Below are 13,553 nucleotides of genomic sequence, written 5' to 3'. Positions count from 1 at the left end.
GTATTGAACTTAGTATCACTGGTGCTGTCAAATAGCCAATCACGTCTGTGGGGTATATGAATAAGTTCAAAGAAAATGAAAGGTAGAAAGCCTTTTGATGGCTGTGGCTGGAACTCCGTGTAGTTCCCATATTAAGGTGGGTGTGAAGTGCTCCGACCCCATCTCTGGACATTTTCGCCCTAAACACTTGAGCTGTATTCTTTCATCTTCTCTTTGTGCCTACAGAACTTTAGGAGACTACACCTGGTGTATTATTGTTTCCACTGGGGGTCTATAAAATACTATTTATTATATGCCAATAATCCTGTCATATGTAAGATCTATTGTGTAGTATTGTGTCTGCGTTGAGATCTGGGGGATGGATATGTCCAAATGACTGATGTGGGGACTGAGGTGCAGGTGCGTTAAAAAACCCACTGGAGGCAATGCAGATGGTTAGGGCTGGGGTTGGGTTTTAATTCAGACTTGCTCCATCCAATCCCTGATCTTCACTGCTACCAGTGTCCTGACTGGGAACACAGTAAGGAAAACAATATTCTTGCCTCAAACAGTAGGAGTCCAGTTTTCGAATAGCAGCCCGCACCCTTCTGTAGACACTAATTCTATTTGTTGAACTTCAGCCAGTGTTCTTACATTTCTGGCTAAGCCTCACTCTGGCTGTCCTCTGTAGAGCATGGCTGTCTCCTGCTTATAGATTCTGCATGTGAACATCAGGTCTTTCGCCCGGTAGTCAGGGAATCATGCCACAGAAGTCACTGCAGTAGCTAAGGACAGGAGCAGAAGTGTGGCTACAAAAGAGGGTTTTTCACCACAGTGAGAATGTGTCACCATCCTGGGCTGCCCCTGAACTCACCTGGTCATAGCAGGTAGCACAGATGTGTTTTTCTTTTGAGGTGCTGGATATTTTCTAATCACCTTTCAAACTCATGGACTCAAAGCCGAGGAAATGCGATTTTGAGACAAGGTTTGAAAATGCTTGTTCTCCGCATTGTTGTGTATATCCCAAAAATATTTGCATTGATAACCACAAGCTGTTTGTGCAAAGCCTACCCAGTTTGGAGTCAGGGACTGGGGAAAAGGATAAAAGCCATTTCATTTTTTAAAAGCCCAGTTCCTGGCAAAAACAGGAATCCCAAATTTTTATTGGGAAAGCTAATCCAGGGTAAAGAAAGAAAGTCAGATCCGTTGTTCAGGAGAGACGGAGCATGTGGTTTACTTTAAGATAGAATTATGTTATTCAGATTTTGAAACTTCTTAGATAAGTTGGCTCCTAGTTATTTTGTAAATAAAAATTGAGCTGAGCAAGATGGTGCAGTACTCAGGGTAGAGCCTGAGGCAGGAGGATGACATGAGTTTGAGGCTACCTTGGTTGACACAGTACCAAGCTAGCCAGATCTACAAAGAAATATCAAATGAATAAATATTAAAATGTGAAAATTCTAGAACGTTCACTTGTCAGAGTTTTTGTATGACATTGGCTTTTATTTCTAGTAATGAACAAAGTGTTCATCACATACCCAATATGATTTCGCCAAACTATATTTGTTAACTTATTTTGTTCTTAGGATAGTATTGAGGTAGGCACTATTGTTATCTCTGTCTTTGGTAGGGGGAAACTGAGGAAGAGACAGATGAGAAACCTGCCTAGGATCTCATAGCAAGGGTTTGGCAGGGCAGGCTCTGATTCCAGCAGCTTTTTCTCATTACTAAATTGAGTGTAGGTGAGGGCCATGGTGATGATGTGAGCATAATGAGATGCGATGTATTGAATGCCATGTGATGTATCTATAAGCCTTCACATAGGTGTCCTCTACCCCAGCACTAGGCATAGGCTCTCATATTCCTGATGTACAGTAAACTGAGCCTTCCTAAGGGAAAGGGATTCATGCAAGTACCTAGGAGACTGAGTCCTCACTGTAGGCTGGGCCCATGTGTCCTCAACCACCATACTGTACTCCCTCCACTCTGACAGTCTGTTAGTGATGCTTTGATTCTTGTGGAGTGCGTGCGTGCGTGTGTGTGTGTGTGTGTGTGTGTGTGTGTGTGTGTGTGTGTGTGTAGTACAAGGGATCTCCCTGTCTTCTCCTCCCCAGGACAGGGGGGTTTACAGACATGTTGTTTCTTGCCTTCACAGGAGTGTTGGGGATCCAAACACAGATTGTAATGCTTCTGCTGCAGGCCCTTTACTGACTCAGCCATCTTCCCAGCCCCTTGTAGCTCTTACGTAGTCATGCCAAACATAATTAAAAGCCCCTCATTAAGTAATCCTTTGATAGGGTCAGAGGGCCAAAAATGACCTCCATAGCTCTACTCTTCCCCTGCTGCTACCAATCCCAGCCCCACCTCATCCCTTTCTCACCCCTAAGAGGCATGAACAACCTCCATGCAGAGTTCCCTGAAACCTCCTGTGAGATACTACTGTTTCACGATGCCTTAAAGGCCATCCAGGAAAGACAGGGAGTCACTGCACACCACCCGTGTGTGAGGACAGATGCTTGGCATGAGCAGACTTAACCGGAGGCTCTCTTCAGACCCTGGGTGAGAACTTCCTTGTCCATGTTTGAGTCACGTGGCCTTTCCCTTCTCCTCTGCCTGCAGATAGTGCACAAGCGTCCTTCCCACATGTCTCAGACATACAACACACACCATTTCACACTGGCACATAACACCCTGTGGTAGAAGTCTCAGACTCCTTCTGACCTGCCCCTCCCCCATGTTTTTTCCCCCATTAGGCAAATGGAAGGCCCCTTGCCACCTGTTAGCATTACGTCATTGGCTCCCCAGAACACAGTTGTACCCGAGGCCTTAAACAAAGTAGTTCTTCTTGTATTGTTTGCATTCAAAGAGCTGATATCATGCCAACTGATGTCATTGTGTGTCTTTGTGTGACTGCTATGGCAACTGGGCAGGTGGGGAGCCTCCGGCTGATGTCACTGGGAAAGGAGGGGCAGAGACTGAATTTTAAAAAGCTCTATGCTGGTTATTTTTTGTGTATGGGGGTGGAAGGGGGCTTGGCATGCTTTTATTTTGATTCTCTTTTCTAACTAGCTGCTTTTAAGACAAATTACAGCTTGAGTACACTAAAGAAGAATGAGAATCCTCCTTTCCCACCTTCTAGCCTCTTCTTTTGAGTTTAGTTGCCCAGTTCTTCTTCTCAACTTATATGGAAAAAATGCTGCAAGCGTCTTTTTCTTAAGGAAAAAGTGAATTAGGTTCCCCTAGCAGGATCAGCATGGCGCTGTTTACTGAGGGTTTTGTGGAGCCCAGCAGATTTCCACACAGCTCCTTCCAGTGTCCTCTGTGGAGTTTGGGGACAGTGGCAGTGGGCAGTTTTTACGCATTCACTGGTTATGTTTTTCTAGTGTCTTGCATTTTTCTTTGTAGTTGGAAGGCTCCCTCTATGCTACTCACCCGGGTATAATGATTTCACAACAGATGATAACAACAAGGGCAGAGTTTAATCACAGAAATGAAGCCAAATGAATTTAAAGCTCCTATGTGCTCTCCTAAAAACAGTTTTTTTCTTTACTTTTCTCCTTTTTGACATAGTCTGAGCACAGGATGGCCCTCCTAAGTTGTCTGTGGATCGTTACCATTTCCTACGGAAACTATGACTTGTCTTCTGTTCTACAGCTGGCTATGCCCATTGGTTGGGGACATGCTCTGCTCAGTCCCCTGCTCTAGTGGTCAGAACTGAGATGGGGAGGAATGTGGTGTCCATTCAGAAGCTGGTAGACAAATAGACGTGCTGCCCTTCTGTTAGCACAGTCATATATCTTCTTCAGGTTTTGTGCTTTTGGCCTCATGCCTGGGGACTATCAAGACCTATGTGACTGGCAAGACATTACTTCTAGGAACTTCCAAGTGTCTCCCCCTTCCCCAGAAGGCCTCAAATGTTCCATCCTGCTCTCCTGGGATTTATGCTCATCTGGTGACTCCACCTGGATGTCTCTTAATGTGTCTCATGCACCTTGTAGAATTTGAGTTTCCTAATCCTTCAGGCTTGTCCATGTGTAATTGCGTGTAACATAAGAAAGGGAAAGTTAAGTGACAAACTGTGATCCATAAATTTCCTTAATTCTTCTTTTTGTGTGTAGGCTTTAGGCTTTTTTTCAAAATGTTTTAAATGAGCTGTTTCTCATTTAACATTAAATGGAAACATTTTCTTTGATTTTTATATTCTTTACAGAGTTATTCTTTTAATGGCTACATAATATTCCATGGATGAACATACTTATTAAGTTTTGTTTTGGTATTTACTTAGCCTTTTCTTTTTTAAACTTAGTGTGTGTGTGTGTGTGTGTGTGTGTAAGGTGTAAGTCAGAGGAGAATTTGTGGAGCCAGGTCTCTGCTCCCACCCTTAAGCAGATGGTGCTATGTGAATATCGTTGTATGTCTAATCACACCCCTGTGGCTGTGTGATTTCCATAAGTGACTCTGTACTAACAGGAGGCCATGTTTGCATGCTGAAAGTGGGGAAGCAGGTGCAGGGTAGACCTCTGAAGTGTTTCAGACTCGGCTCTTGGAGTTAGAGCAGAGCCTCAAGCTCAGGGTGTGCATTAGAAGATCCGTCAGAGGTCACCATTAGCGGGTTAGCGTACTCACAGTCCTCGAAAAGCTAAGTGCAGGAAATTGGGCCACTCTCAGATGCCACTCTCCTGGAAGTCAAGATCTGCAGATGTCAAGGACCTGTGTGGAAAGTCCTGTAGATTCTGAGTCATTCTCCCAGGGGTAACTTACCTTGTCCCAGCTTACCTCTGCTCTTCCTACCTTTGGACAGCCATAGAAATAACAGGAATAATGGTGGCGCACGCCTTTAATCCCAGCACTCGGGAGGCAGAGCCAGGCGGATCTCTGTGAGTTCGAGGCCAGCCTGGACTACCAAGTGAGTTCCAGGAAAGGCGCAAAGCTACACAGAGAAACCCTGTCTCGAAAAACCAAAAAAAAAAAAAAAAAAAAAAAAAAAAAAAAAAAAAAAAAAAAAAAAAGAAATAACAGGAATAGAAATAGCTTGTCCATGCAGAGTGACCATGCAAGCCTGGGGGTGGAGGGTAGACTGGACGCGTGACCTGTTTTTATCCCCCATCTCAGACTCACATGCAGAGAGACACAGTATATGCTTGTGGGGTTACTGAGGCACACAGAGGAATGAGCCTGTGTGACTTGGCAGGCAGGGCGCAGCCAGCATAGCCTGCTTTCCCACAGCGCCTGCTTGTAACTGTTCCGCTGCATAAGGAGGGAACTTGGCTTTCTGTGAGGTGAGTTATAAGTGGTGCAGACACATGTGCACAATGCCAGGATACACGCAGAAGTTCTCTGTAGGACAGTATCATCCCCGCTGTTCTCAGCTCCCAAAGCACAAGGCTCTATATAGGCCAGGGACCATATGTCTGTTAGAAGCAAATCAAATTTGCAGTTGATGAAATGACTGGGTGTTGTGTGGAACTTGTTCCCAGGCACCTTGGCCCAGTTTGTGCAATAAGGAGCACAAGCCATCTGAAGCTGGCTCTGCGTGTCCAAACAGACTTCTGGTTTTTGTTTTTATTTTAGAAATGTTAAACATGTACATAGCCACAATGACAGCCATCTCTGTGGGGAAGCTGACATTTTCTGTGGGCTCTGTCATTCTATTTACACGTCCTTTCTGCGTTTTCCTTCCAGGGGGACTCAGTAGTTTTAAACAGAACCATGAAAACCTCTGTGACAACTCCCTCCAGCTCCAAGAGTGCCGGGAGGTGGGGGGCGGCGCGTCTGCGGCCTCGAGCATGCTACCTCAGTCTGTCCCCACCACCCCTGACATCGAGAACGCAGAGCTGACGCCCATCCTGCCCTTCCTGTTCCTCGGCAACGAGCAAGATGCTCAGGACCTGGACACCATGCAGAGGCTCAACATCGGCTACGTCATCAATGTCACCACTCACCTTCCCCTGTACCACTATGAGAAAGGCCTCTTCAACTACAAGAGGCTGCCAGCCACTGACAGCAACAAGCAGAATCTACGGCAGTACTTTGAAGAGGCATTTGAATTCATTGGTAATTATCTCCCAGGGTGTCGGGGGAGCTCTCCCTTCCCTCCAGCTCTGGGGTTGCTAAAAGGTCCAAGGTTTATTCCTATGTTAGAGGAAAACAAACAAATAAACTACCTAAACCATAGCCCTTTCTTTAAGTCCTGGAACTATCTGGATGGACATAAAAGAATAGTTGAGTTAGTGAGCTTTCCATTTCCTTGGCTAAACTACCTGAGAGGCTGTCCTGAAGGGGGGAATTCTCTTAGCTTATCATCTGAGAGGCTTCAGTCCTTGGCTCTGTTGAGTCTGGGCCTGTGCTGAGACAGAGCATGGCAGTGGGAATGTATAATGAAGACTGCTGAATTCATGGTGACTAGGAGGGGAGGGACAAGGACAACATATTGCCTTCAGTGATACGCAATGGGTGACCTACTTCCCAAGGCAAGGGTCCCCTTCTAAAGTTTTAAAGACCTTTGGAAGTGGTACCACCTGCTGGAGACCAAGCATTTGATACAAGTCTGTGGAGCCATTTCCTATTCAGACTAAAGAAATTATCACTCTCTATCCAACGTCTATTCAACCAGAAGTTCCTATCTATCCTCCAGGTTACCAAGAAGGGATGGTGGAGGGTTAGCAGTTAGATATTGTAAGACCAGAAGAATGAAGGGGAACATGAGGAACTGGTCAGAGCTGGTCCTGCTGCCTAGTCTGTGCAGCACCCCCCAACCCGCCCGCTCTGAAGGAGGCTCCAAGTAGAGACTGTGACATGACCTCTAACTGTCCCTAAACCTCCGGACCACCTCGCTCAGCTTTCTTCATCCAGCACAGGGAAAGTGATTTCCATTTAGCACCATGAGTTCCAGTGTGCGTGGCCTCTTCACTGGAGGCCGAGGCAGAGGCAGCCTTTGTGAAAGGGTTGGTTCTGGAGAAACTTCTTCAGAAAGCAGCCCATGCTGTGCTGAGTCCCTTCACGCATTGCATCTTTGCAGACAAGGGAAGGAAGAATGGTTTTCTTCCACCTGAGTGATCTCAGGTCATAAACGCTGAGTGACGAAGACTGATGTTAGTGCTCATGTTAGTGTACATGTTCTCGTTGACGCTTTGTCTCAGGCTCAGGGAAACAAGAGAGATCAGGCCCCTGTAGGACCCCAAAGGAAAATTCTAGCAACACTAGGCTCTACCCTCAGAAGGAAGCCACCACCAGATCGATGATGACCTTAGCTTTTGTAGCTCTTGTAGCATTGTGTCGAGACTCAGAGGGTGACTAGGACAGTAGAAGCAGATGACAGATTCTCAACATTGTTTCCAAGGGATCCCAACTTTCATCAGCACAAAGAGGCAGCCCAGTGCTTCACATTATTGCCTCTGGTTGCCACTGGTATCTGTCTCAAGAACACTCATGATTGTTGCTGTTTTGACAGAAAAAAATAGTCTCAAGTTTAGCAGCCACCAGGGTGATGGATTTCCTGGCAAGCTGGCAGTTCTGAACACATGCTTGTATGTTTACCTTTCCAGTTTGTCCTTCAATGCTGGGCCCTACCATGGACACTCTGGAAGGATAGCCAGAGTGTTCTCTAAACTCAGAAGTAAGGTGACCTTTCCATGTCAGGAATTCTAGTGTTAAGAGGGAACTGGGGGTTGAGGGAAAGGCACAATGGGGAAAGTGTTGGCTGCATAAGAGTGAAGAGCTGAGTTTGAACCCCCAGAACCCAAGGCAAGTCAGGTGCAGGCATACACATCTGTAATGCCTTCTCTCCTATAGCACGATGAGAGGTGGACAACCCCTAGACACTTACAGGAGAGCTAGCTTGGTGTCTGCAGCGCACAAGAAATCCTGTCTCGAAGGTGGTAGGCAAGGACCCACATTGACCTCCACCTGTGTGCTGTGGTATGCCTATACCTGTATACACACACACACACACACACACACACACACACACACACACACACAAAGAGAGAGAGAGGGAGGGAGAGGAGGAGGGGGAGAGGGAGAGGGAGAGAGGAGAAAATGAGAATTAAAAAATAAAAACAAAGGGCCTAGCATCCCAGTGTTCTAGACTCCTAGCCAGGACTCTGTATCCAACACTCTGGGCCCATGTTTACCATGCCCCATTAATTAGTTCCTAACACTGGGTAAAGATACCCTGGATCCTTTATTCATAAAATCAGAGCTAAGCCTTGAATCGTGAATAAGAAATGCCTGTCACCAGATAGACAAGGAAGTTCCTGATCAATAGAGGCTGTTATAAAGGAGAGTCCACCTGACTTAATTCCAGGTGGAGGAAGTTGGGAAATTGTTTTCCATTTAGCGAGCAGCCTGGGATGGGCTTGCTCTAAGATTACAGCCATGGTGCTCACATTCCTTCTGGATTATTCAGGCTTACCTGTTCTTTTAGAAGAAAACAAAACTAATAACAAGCAACATTTAGCCCACAGAGCAATTCAGGATCACGTGTTTGGGCTCAACTTCATTCTCCTTGCCCTCTGATTGGACACACTGAAATTTTATAGTATGGCTTCAGGGGGTTCACAGCATAATAACACTCACCCGAGTTTAATATAAACTACGCAATGGCCAGGTTTAGGGTGTAACAATGCCAGTTTAACCCCTGAATCAAATGACTTTGTTTCCACAGTTCCAGAGGCTGGTGAGCTAGTGTCCTTTGTATTATCCAGGCAGGAAGACTGAGGTCCTGGGGGTCACTCAGCTAGTGTGTTAATGGAACAGGTGGTCAAAGCCATGGTGCACCTTGATCTTTCTCTTACTACCGTGTTTGATGTTCTTGGTTTGGGAGGCCATTTAGTGTGTGCCGAAGAGAAGCTGGCAAAGGGAGATTGGGGTCTCTTGATACAAGTTTGTCTATGGGTTGGTAAGAAAGAGATTTACATCCTGTTTGTCACTTAGTCTAGTGGTGAGCAGCCGGTGCAGATTTAAGCTAAGGAATAAATCTCTTTCCCCAGTTCTTGTCTACCTTATCACTGGCCTGCATTCCTCCAGCAACCCTTCCTTGGTTTTAATCTAGAAGTGTCAAAAAATGCCCAGTGCAAACAGGCAGCCAACGCTTTTAATATTAAACATGCCAGTTTCTGTCGCTCTTGGTTCTAAGCTACTTGGGACTCCTGCCTTCCAAATGGTTGCCATGTAGGAACAGTGTCTGTGGGGGTGAGGGGTTCAGTGCGCGGGAGAGGGCCGGCCATGCAGTAGGTCAGTACTCTACAAGCCTAACTTTGACAACAGTTGGCGTCTCTGGTGAGAAGCTGAGTGTAGGAACTTTCTAGGTGAGCTTTATTCCTTCTCTGCCATGGAGATTTAGTAAATCTTGTGCATTAAATGTTAGCTCTTATAGAGAACAATTTTCTATAGGATAAAGAAAGGTAGGGGTGTGTGTGTGTGTGTCTGCATGTAGAAGATACATTACTAATAACACTAGTTTTTCAGTCATATAATCATATAACCTAGAAAGTAGAATTAACATTGTTATCAGAAGAATTGTATCATACACGAACATTTGTGTATGTAATATAATTTCCATTTCCTCTGTTGTCCTTTTCTTACTTTTCCTTTCCTTTCTGTCACTGGTATGATTTTAGAGAAAACAGAAAAAGAACAATATAGTTGAGAAAGAGAGGTCCGGTAACATTTATGGCGAGCTTAGTAGCTTGCTTGTCATGAATGTGTCCGTGTGTCTTCCCCCATCTCCAGTGACATGTGCTGTTCCCACAGATGACTCCCTTTCTCTGTCTTGTCTCTAAATGTAGAACTGTAGGGGGCTGGGAAGATGGCTCAGCAGGTATTGCACTTCTCACGCAAGCGTGAGGATGGGGGCTCAGATCACCAGAACCCACACAAAGGCCATGCAGCTGCAGCAGCCTGCCTGGAATCCCATGGCACAAGGGACTGAGATGGGGCACCCCAGAGCAAGCTGCCTATCTGGACCAGCAGAGATAGCAAGCCCTGGGTTCACCAAGTGATGCTGTGTCATATAACATGGAGAGTAAACTGGAAGACGCATGATATCAACCATGGTCTTCCACAGACACATGGGAACATGTACCCCCCCACCCACCCACACACACACACCTCAAAAAAATGAATGTCAATAAGATGGTTCAGTGGGTAAAAGGTGCTTGCTGCCAAGAGTGACAACCTGAGTTCAATCCCCACAAACTCACGTTGTGGAAAGAGAGAACGGACTCCTCCAAGTTGTCCTTTGACCTCCCCATGCACACTGTGGCATGTGTATCTCCCCCCAATTTTTTTTTTAATAATTTAATAGGATGCAGACTAGCAGCTCCTGCTTGTAGCCAATTTCTGTAGCTTGTAGCCAACTCTGTAGCTTGTGACTTGAACATGTAGAATCCACTGGTGCATTCTGCTTCAAAGCCACCTGAGTCTATTCTTCCTGTGCAGAAGGAAACCCTGCCGCACCAAGCACGCGCTCACCTCCCTCTGCCCCCCCCATTCCCACTCCCCATCTTCTCCCCTGCCCCCTGACCACCTGTCTCTCTGTCCCACAGAGGAAGCTCATCAGTGTGGAAAGGGCCTTCTCATCCACTGCCAGGCTGGCGTCTCCCGCTCCGCCACCATCGTCATCGCCTACCTGATGAAGCACACGCGGATGACCATGACTGATGCTTACAAATTCGTCAAAGGCAAACGACCAATTATCTCCCCGAACCTCAACTTCATGGGGCAGTTGCTGGAATTTGAGGAAGACCTGAACAATGGTGTGACACCACGGATCCTTACACCAAAGTTGATGGGCATGGAGACGGTTGTGTGATGGCAGGCAGGATGGAAGGGCCATGGCTCCGTCAGGAGATGAACAAGCGTGAAGAGGGTTCTGGTTTTGTTTTTGTTTCTGATTTTCTTTTTTCAGTTTTTTTTTTTTTTAAAGTTGGGGAAATGTTTGTGAAAGGAAACAAACTTGTCTAGAGACTCTATTTTTAATAAGTGTGAGGAGACTATAACTTCTGATGCCACTGAGAACCACTTCTCTTTATCTGGTATTGCAAAGAGGTTAAAGAGGTCATTTTTTTTTTTAAGCCAACAAATAAAAAGATTATGAAACTTGCTTCTCCCCAGTTTTCCTTGTTAGCTGTTGTAAAGTTTCTGACTAAGTTGTCTGTGCGGGCTCATAGACCGAAGATACCACACTTCAGTGACAAGGAAGCCAGAGGAGGTGGAAAAGACATCGCCTTTCGAAGACCTGGAACCTACCTGGCCAACCGCGTAGCAAACAAACCCCACCAAACCAGGCCCTGTTGTGCTCACAGGTGTGAAGAGAAGGGCGGGCAGCCTCAGTGGTCATAGATGACCTCATGTGCTCTGGAGAGACAGAGGGTATCGTTGATTTTTTTGTGTTTCATGCTCTGGATAGTTTCCCCCTTTCTGTGGGTTTGCAAGAATTTTCTTTTCTTCTTCTTCTTTTTTCTTTTTAATAGAAACTGGCCGTTATTCCATGTGCCTTCGCTGGCACGTGTGCAATAAAAATGGTGTTTGGTGTGTGCGGGTGAGTTAGAGCTGGCACTGGAGTGACAGATAGAACCAGCTTGGAGATAGGAATTCAACAATACCAGTGGCTTCCCCTCCCCCTGCTCTCCCTCTGTTTTTTTTTTTTCTTCTTTCTTTCTTTCTTTCTTTCTTTCTTTCTTTCTTTCTTTCTTTCTTTCTTTCTTTCTCTCTCTCTCTCTCTCTCCTCTCTCTCTCTTTCTTTCTTTCCTCTTTCTTTTTTTGTTACTCTTTTTTGATTTGAGTCTGGTTACAGTGCCATAAACCTTGTTATATATGTATATCAGAATGTAAAAAAACAAAAGACAAAACTTTATTTAAAAATATTTTTCGCAAAAAAAAAAATTCTTGGTGTGTTTTTGATGGTGGTGTGAAGACTTATTTTCATTATATAAATGAAGCTCGTTTGGGGATGTGTCGTTCTTTGCACACACTCCTCTTTCATCTGGTTAGAATCAGGCTTCTCTTGCCTCTGGTATTGTACACACAACATAGTTAGAAATAAAGCATGGGTTTTTATCTGGGGAGATGGGGATGAGGGTGTAAGGCCGGGAGGATGCTCAGGGAGGCTGAGCATCCCAGAACCACATCCCTTTCCTCTCCCTCCCATCCTCTTCCACGGGACAATGGACTTGGGATTTTGAGGGGCTGCCATCAGACATGAAAGCAAAATCATTGCCAAACTAAGGATTTAGAATCCAGTCATCTCCCTGGTAGCTATATGTAAGTATCAGGGACAATCTGTTATTTATGGTTTTCCCAGTCCCACTATTGACACTAGCTCACCTAACAATTTTAGGGACATTCACCCTATAGTACAAGTTGCAAAATGTGCTTTTCCCAGTTTTTCCCCAGTCCATAGAACTCGGCTCTTGATGTACACCTTGGTGGTGACAGTGCTGGGTATTTGACCCACAGACAGTTCGAAGCGCGATGGGAGAGAAGTATAACCCCAGTGTTTTCCACATTTTGTTAGAGTGCATGTCTAGAGGGACTCAGCCCCCAGGAAGATCTGCAGTACTCCAACGTCTGCTTGGTGTGAGTAAGCACTAAGAATTCCAGCGTGGCTGGCTGGCTCTATGTGACTACATTTGACATAAATATTTTTGTGAACATTTGCTTACAAATGTTACACCAGAAATATTTTGACATTGATTTCTGTTTTCAAATAGCTTGTCTGCCAAGAGTCATTTAAATTTTTCTGTCATTAGAAAAGTGGAAATTGAACATAACTGGAATTAACTGAGAGCTAGTGGGAATTATTTTGGTCTAATATAAAGTATGAAGTGGGCAAAAAGTAAATTTCTATTTAGTGTTTCTGTACTGTCAACAGTTTTTTGTTGTTGTTGTTGATTTATTTTTGTTTTTTACTGTCAACCAGAGCATACTGGAAGAGTCTGCTTCTGATCCACAGTGACTTAGAAACAGTAGTGTGGCAGGCTCATTCCCAAGGTTTAAATGTTCAAGTTGTGATAGGGTAGAAAAATTTCCCTGTCTGTCTGTCTGTCTGTCTGTCTGTCTGTCTGTCTGTCTGTCTCTCTTTCTCTTCTTTCTCTTTGCCTTTTTAAAAAATCATTTCTTCTGCAAAGGAAGGGAAAGAATCAATAGCCACGTGGACATGATTTGTGTGTTTGGAAGTTTAGGGGCTTAAGAGGCGGTCTGCCTCCTCCAGGCAGACAGGAATCCTGCCAACCAGCATACCAAGAATTCTGAGAAGGACTCAGGTCTTTTCTCCTAATCTGCTCTGAGTCACTTAGCCTCCATTTCTTCATGAGGAATGTTAATCGCTTCACTGGAGCAGCCCTGCCCTTGCTCTGGAGAGCAGCTTCCCCAGCATTCCAGGTCTCACTAGCTGCCTGGGACTTTCAGGATGGAGTTGGGAAATGATTGTGTCTTCTGAGAAAGCGGTCTCCATCCTCTTCATGTGTCATTCTCAGGGTCCATGGTCCATGCTGAAAGAATATGATGATTTAATAGAATGAATCTGTAATATACCTAATGACGTAGAAAGGTTGAGTAGGCCTCGTTATTTT

General features: G+C 45.2%; 1 protein-coding gene across 1 annotated transcript in view; it reads left to right on the top strand.

Annotated features, from left to right (window-relative positions):
* Dusp10 (dual specificity phosphatase 10) overlaps window positions 1-11,293 on the top strand; it is a 40,762-nt gene extending 29,469 nt beyond the window's left edge. Inside the window, exons 3-4 of the mRNA XM_059280490.1 lie at window positions 5,662-6,033; window positions 10,527-11,293. Of these exons, the coding sequence (XP_059136473.1) occupies window positions 5,662-6,033; window positions 10,527-10,792 (638 nt within the window). The 3' untranslated portion in view covers window positions 10,793-11,293. The remainder of the gene's footprint in view (window positions 1-5,661; window positions 6,034-10,526) is intronic.
* Window positions 11,294-13,553: the final 2,260 nt, after the last annotated feature.

The sequence above is a fragment of the Peromyscus eremicus genome, chromosome 15 (assembly GCF_949786415.1).
Source record: "Peromyscus eremicus chromosome 15, PerEre_H2_v1, whole genome shotgun sequence".
Classification (NCBI taxonomy): Eukaryota; Metazoa; Chordata; class Mammalia; order Rodentia; family Cricetidae; genus Peromyscus; species Peromyscus eremicus.
Note: the sequence above shows the minus strand (reverse complement) of the source record. Positions and strands in the feature narration are given on the sequence as shown.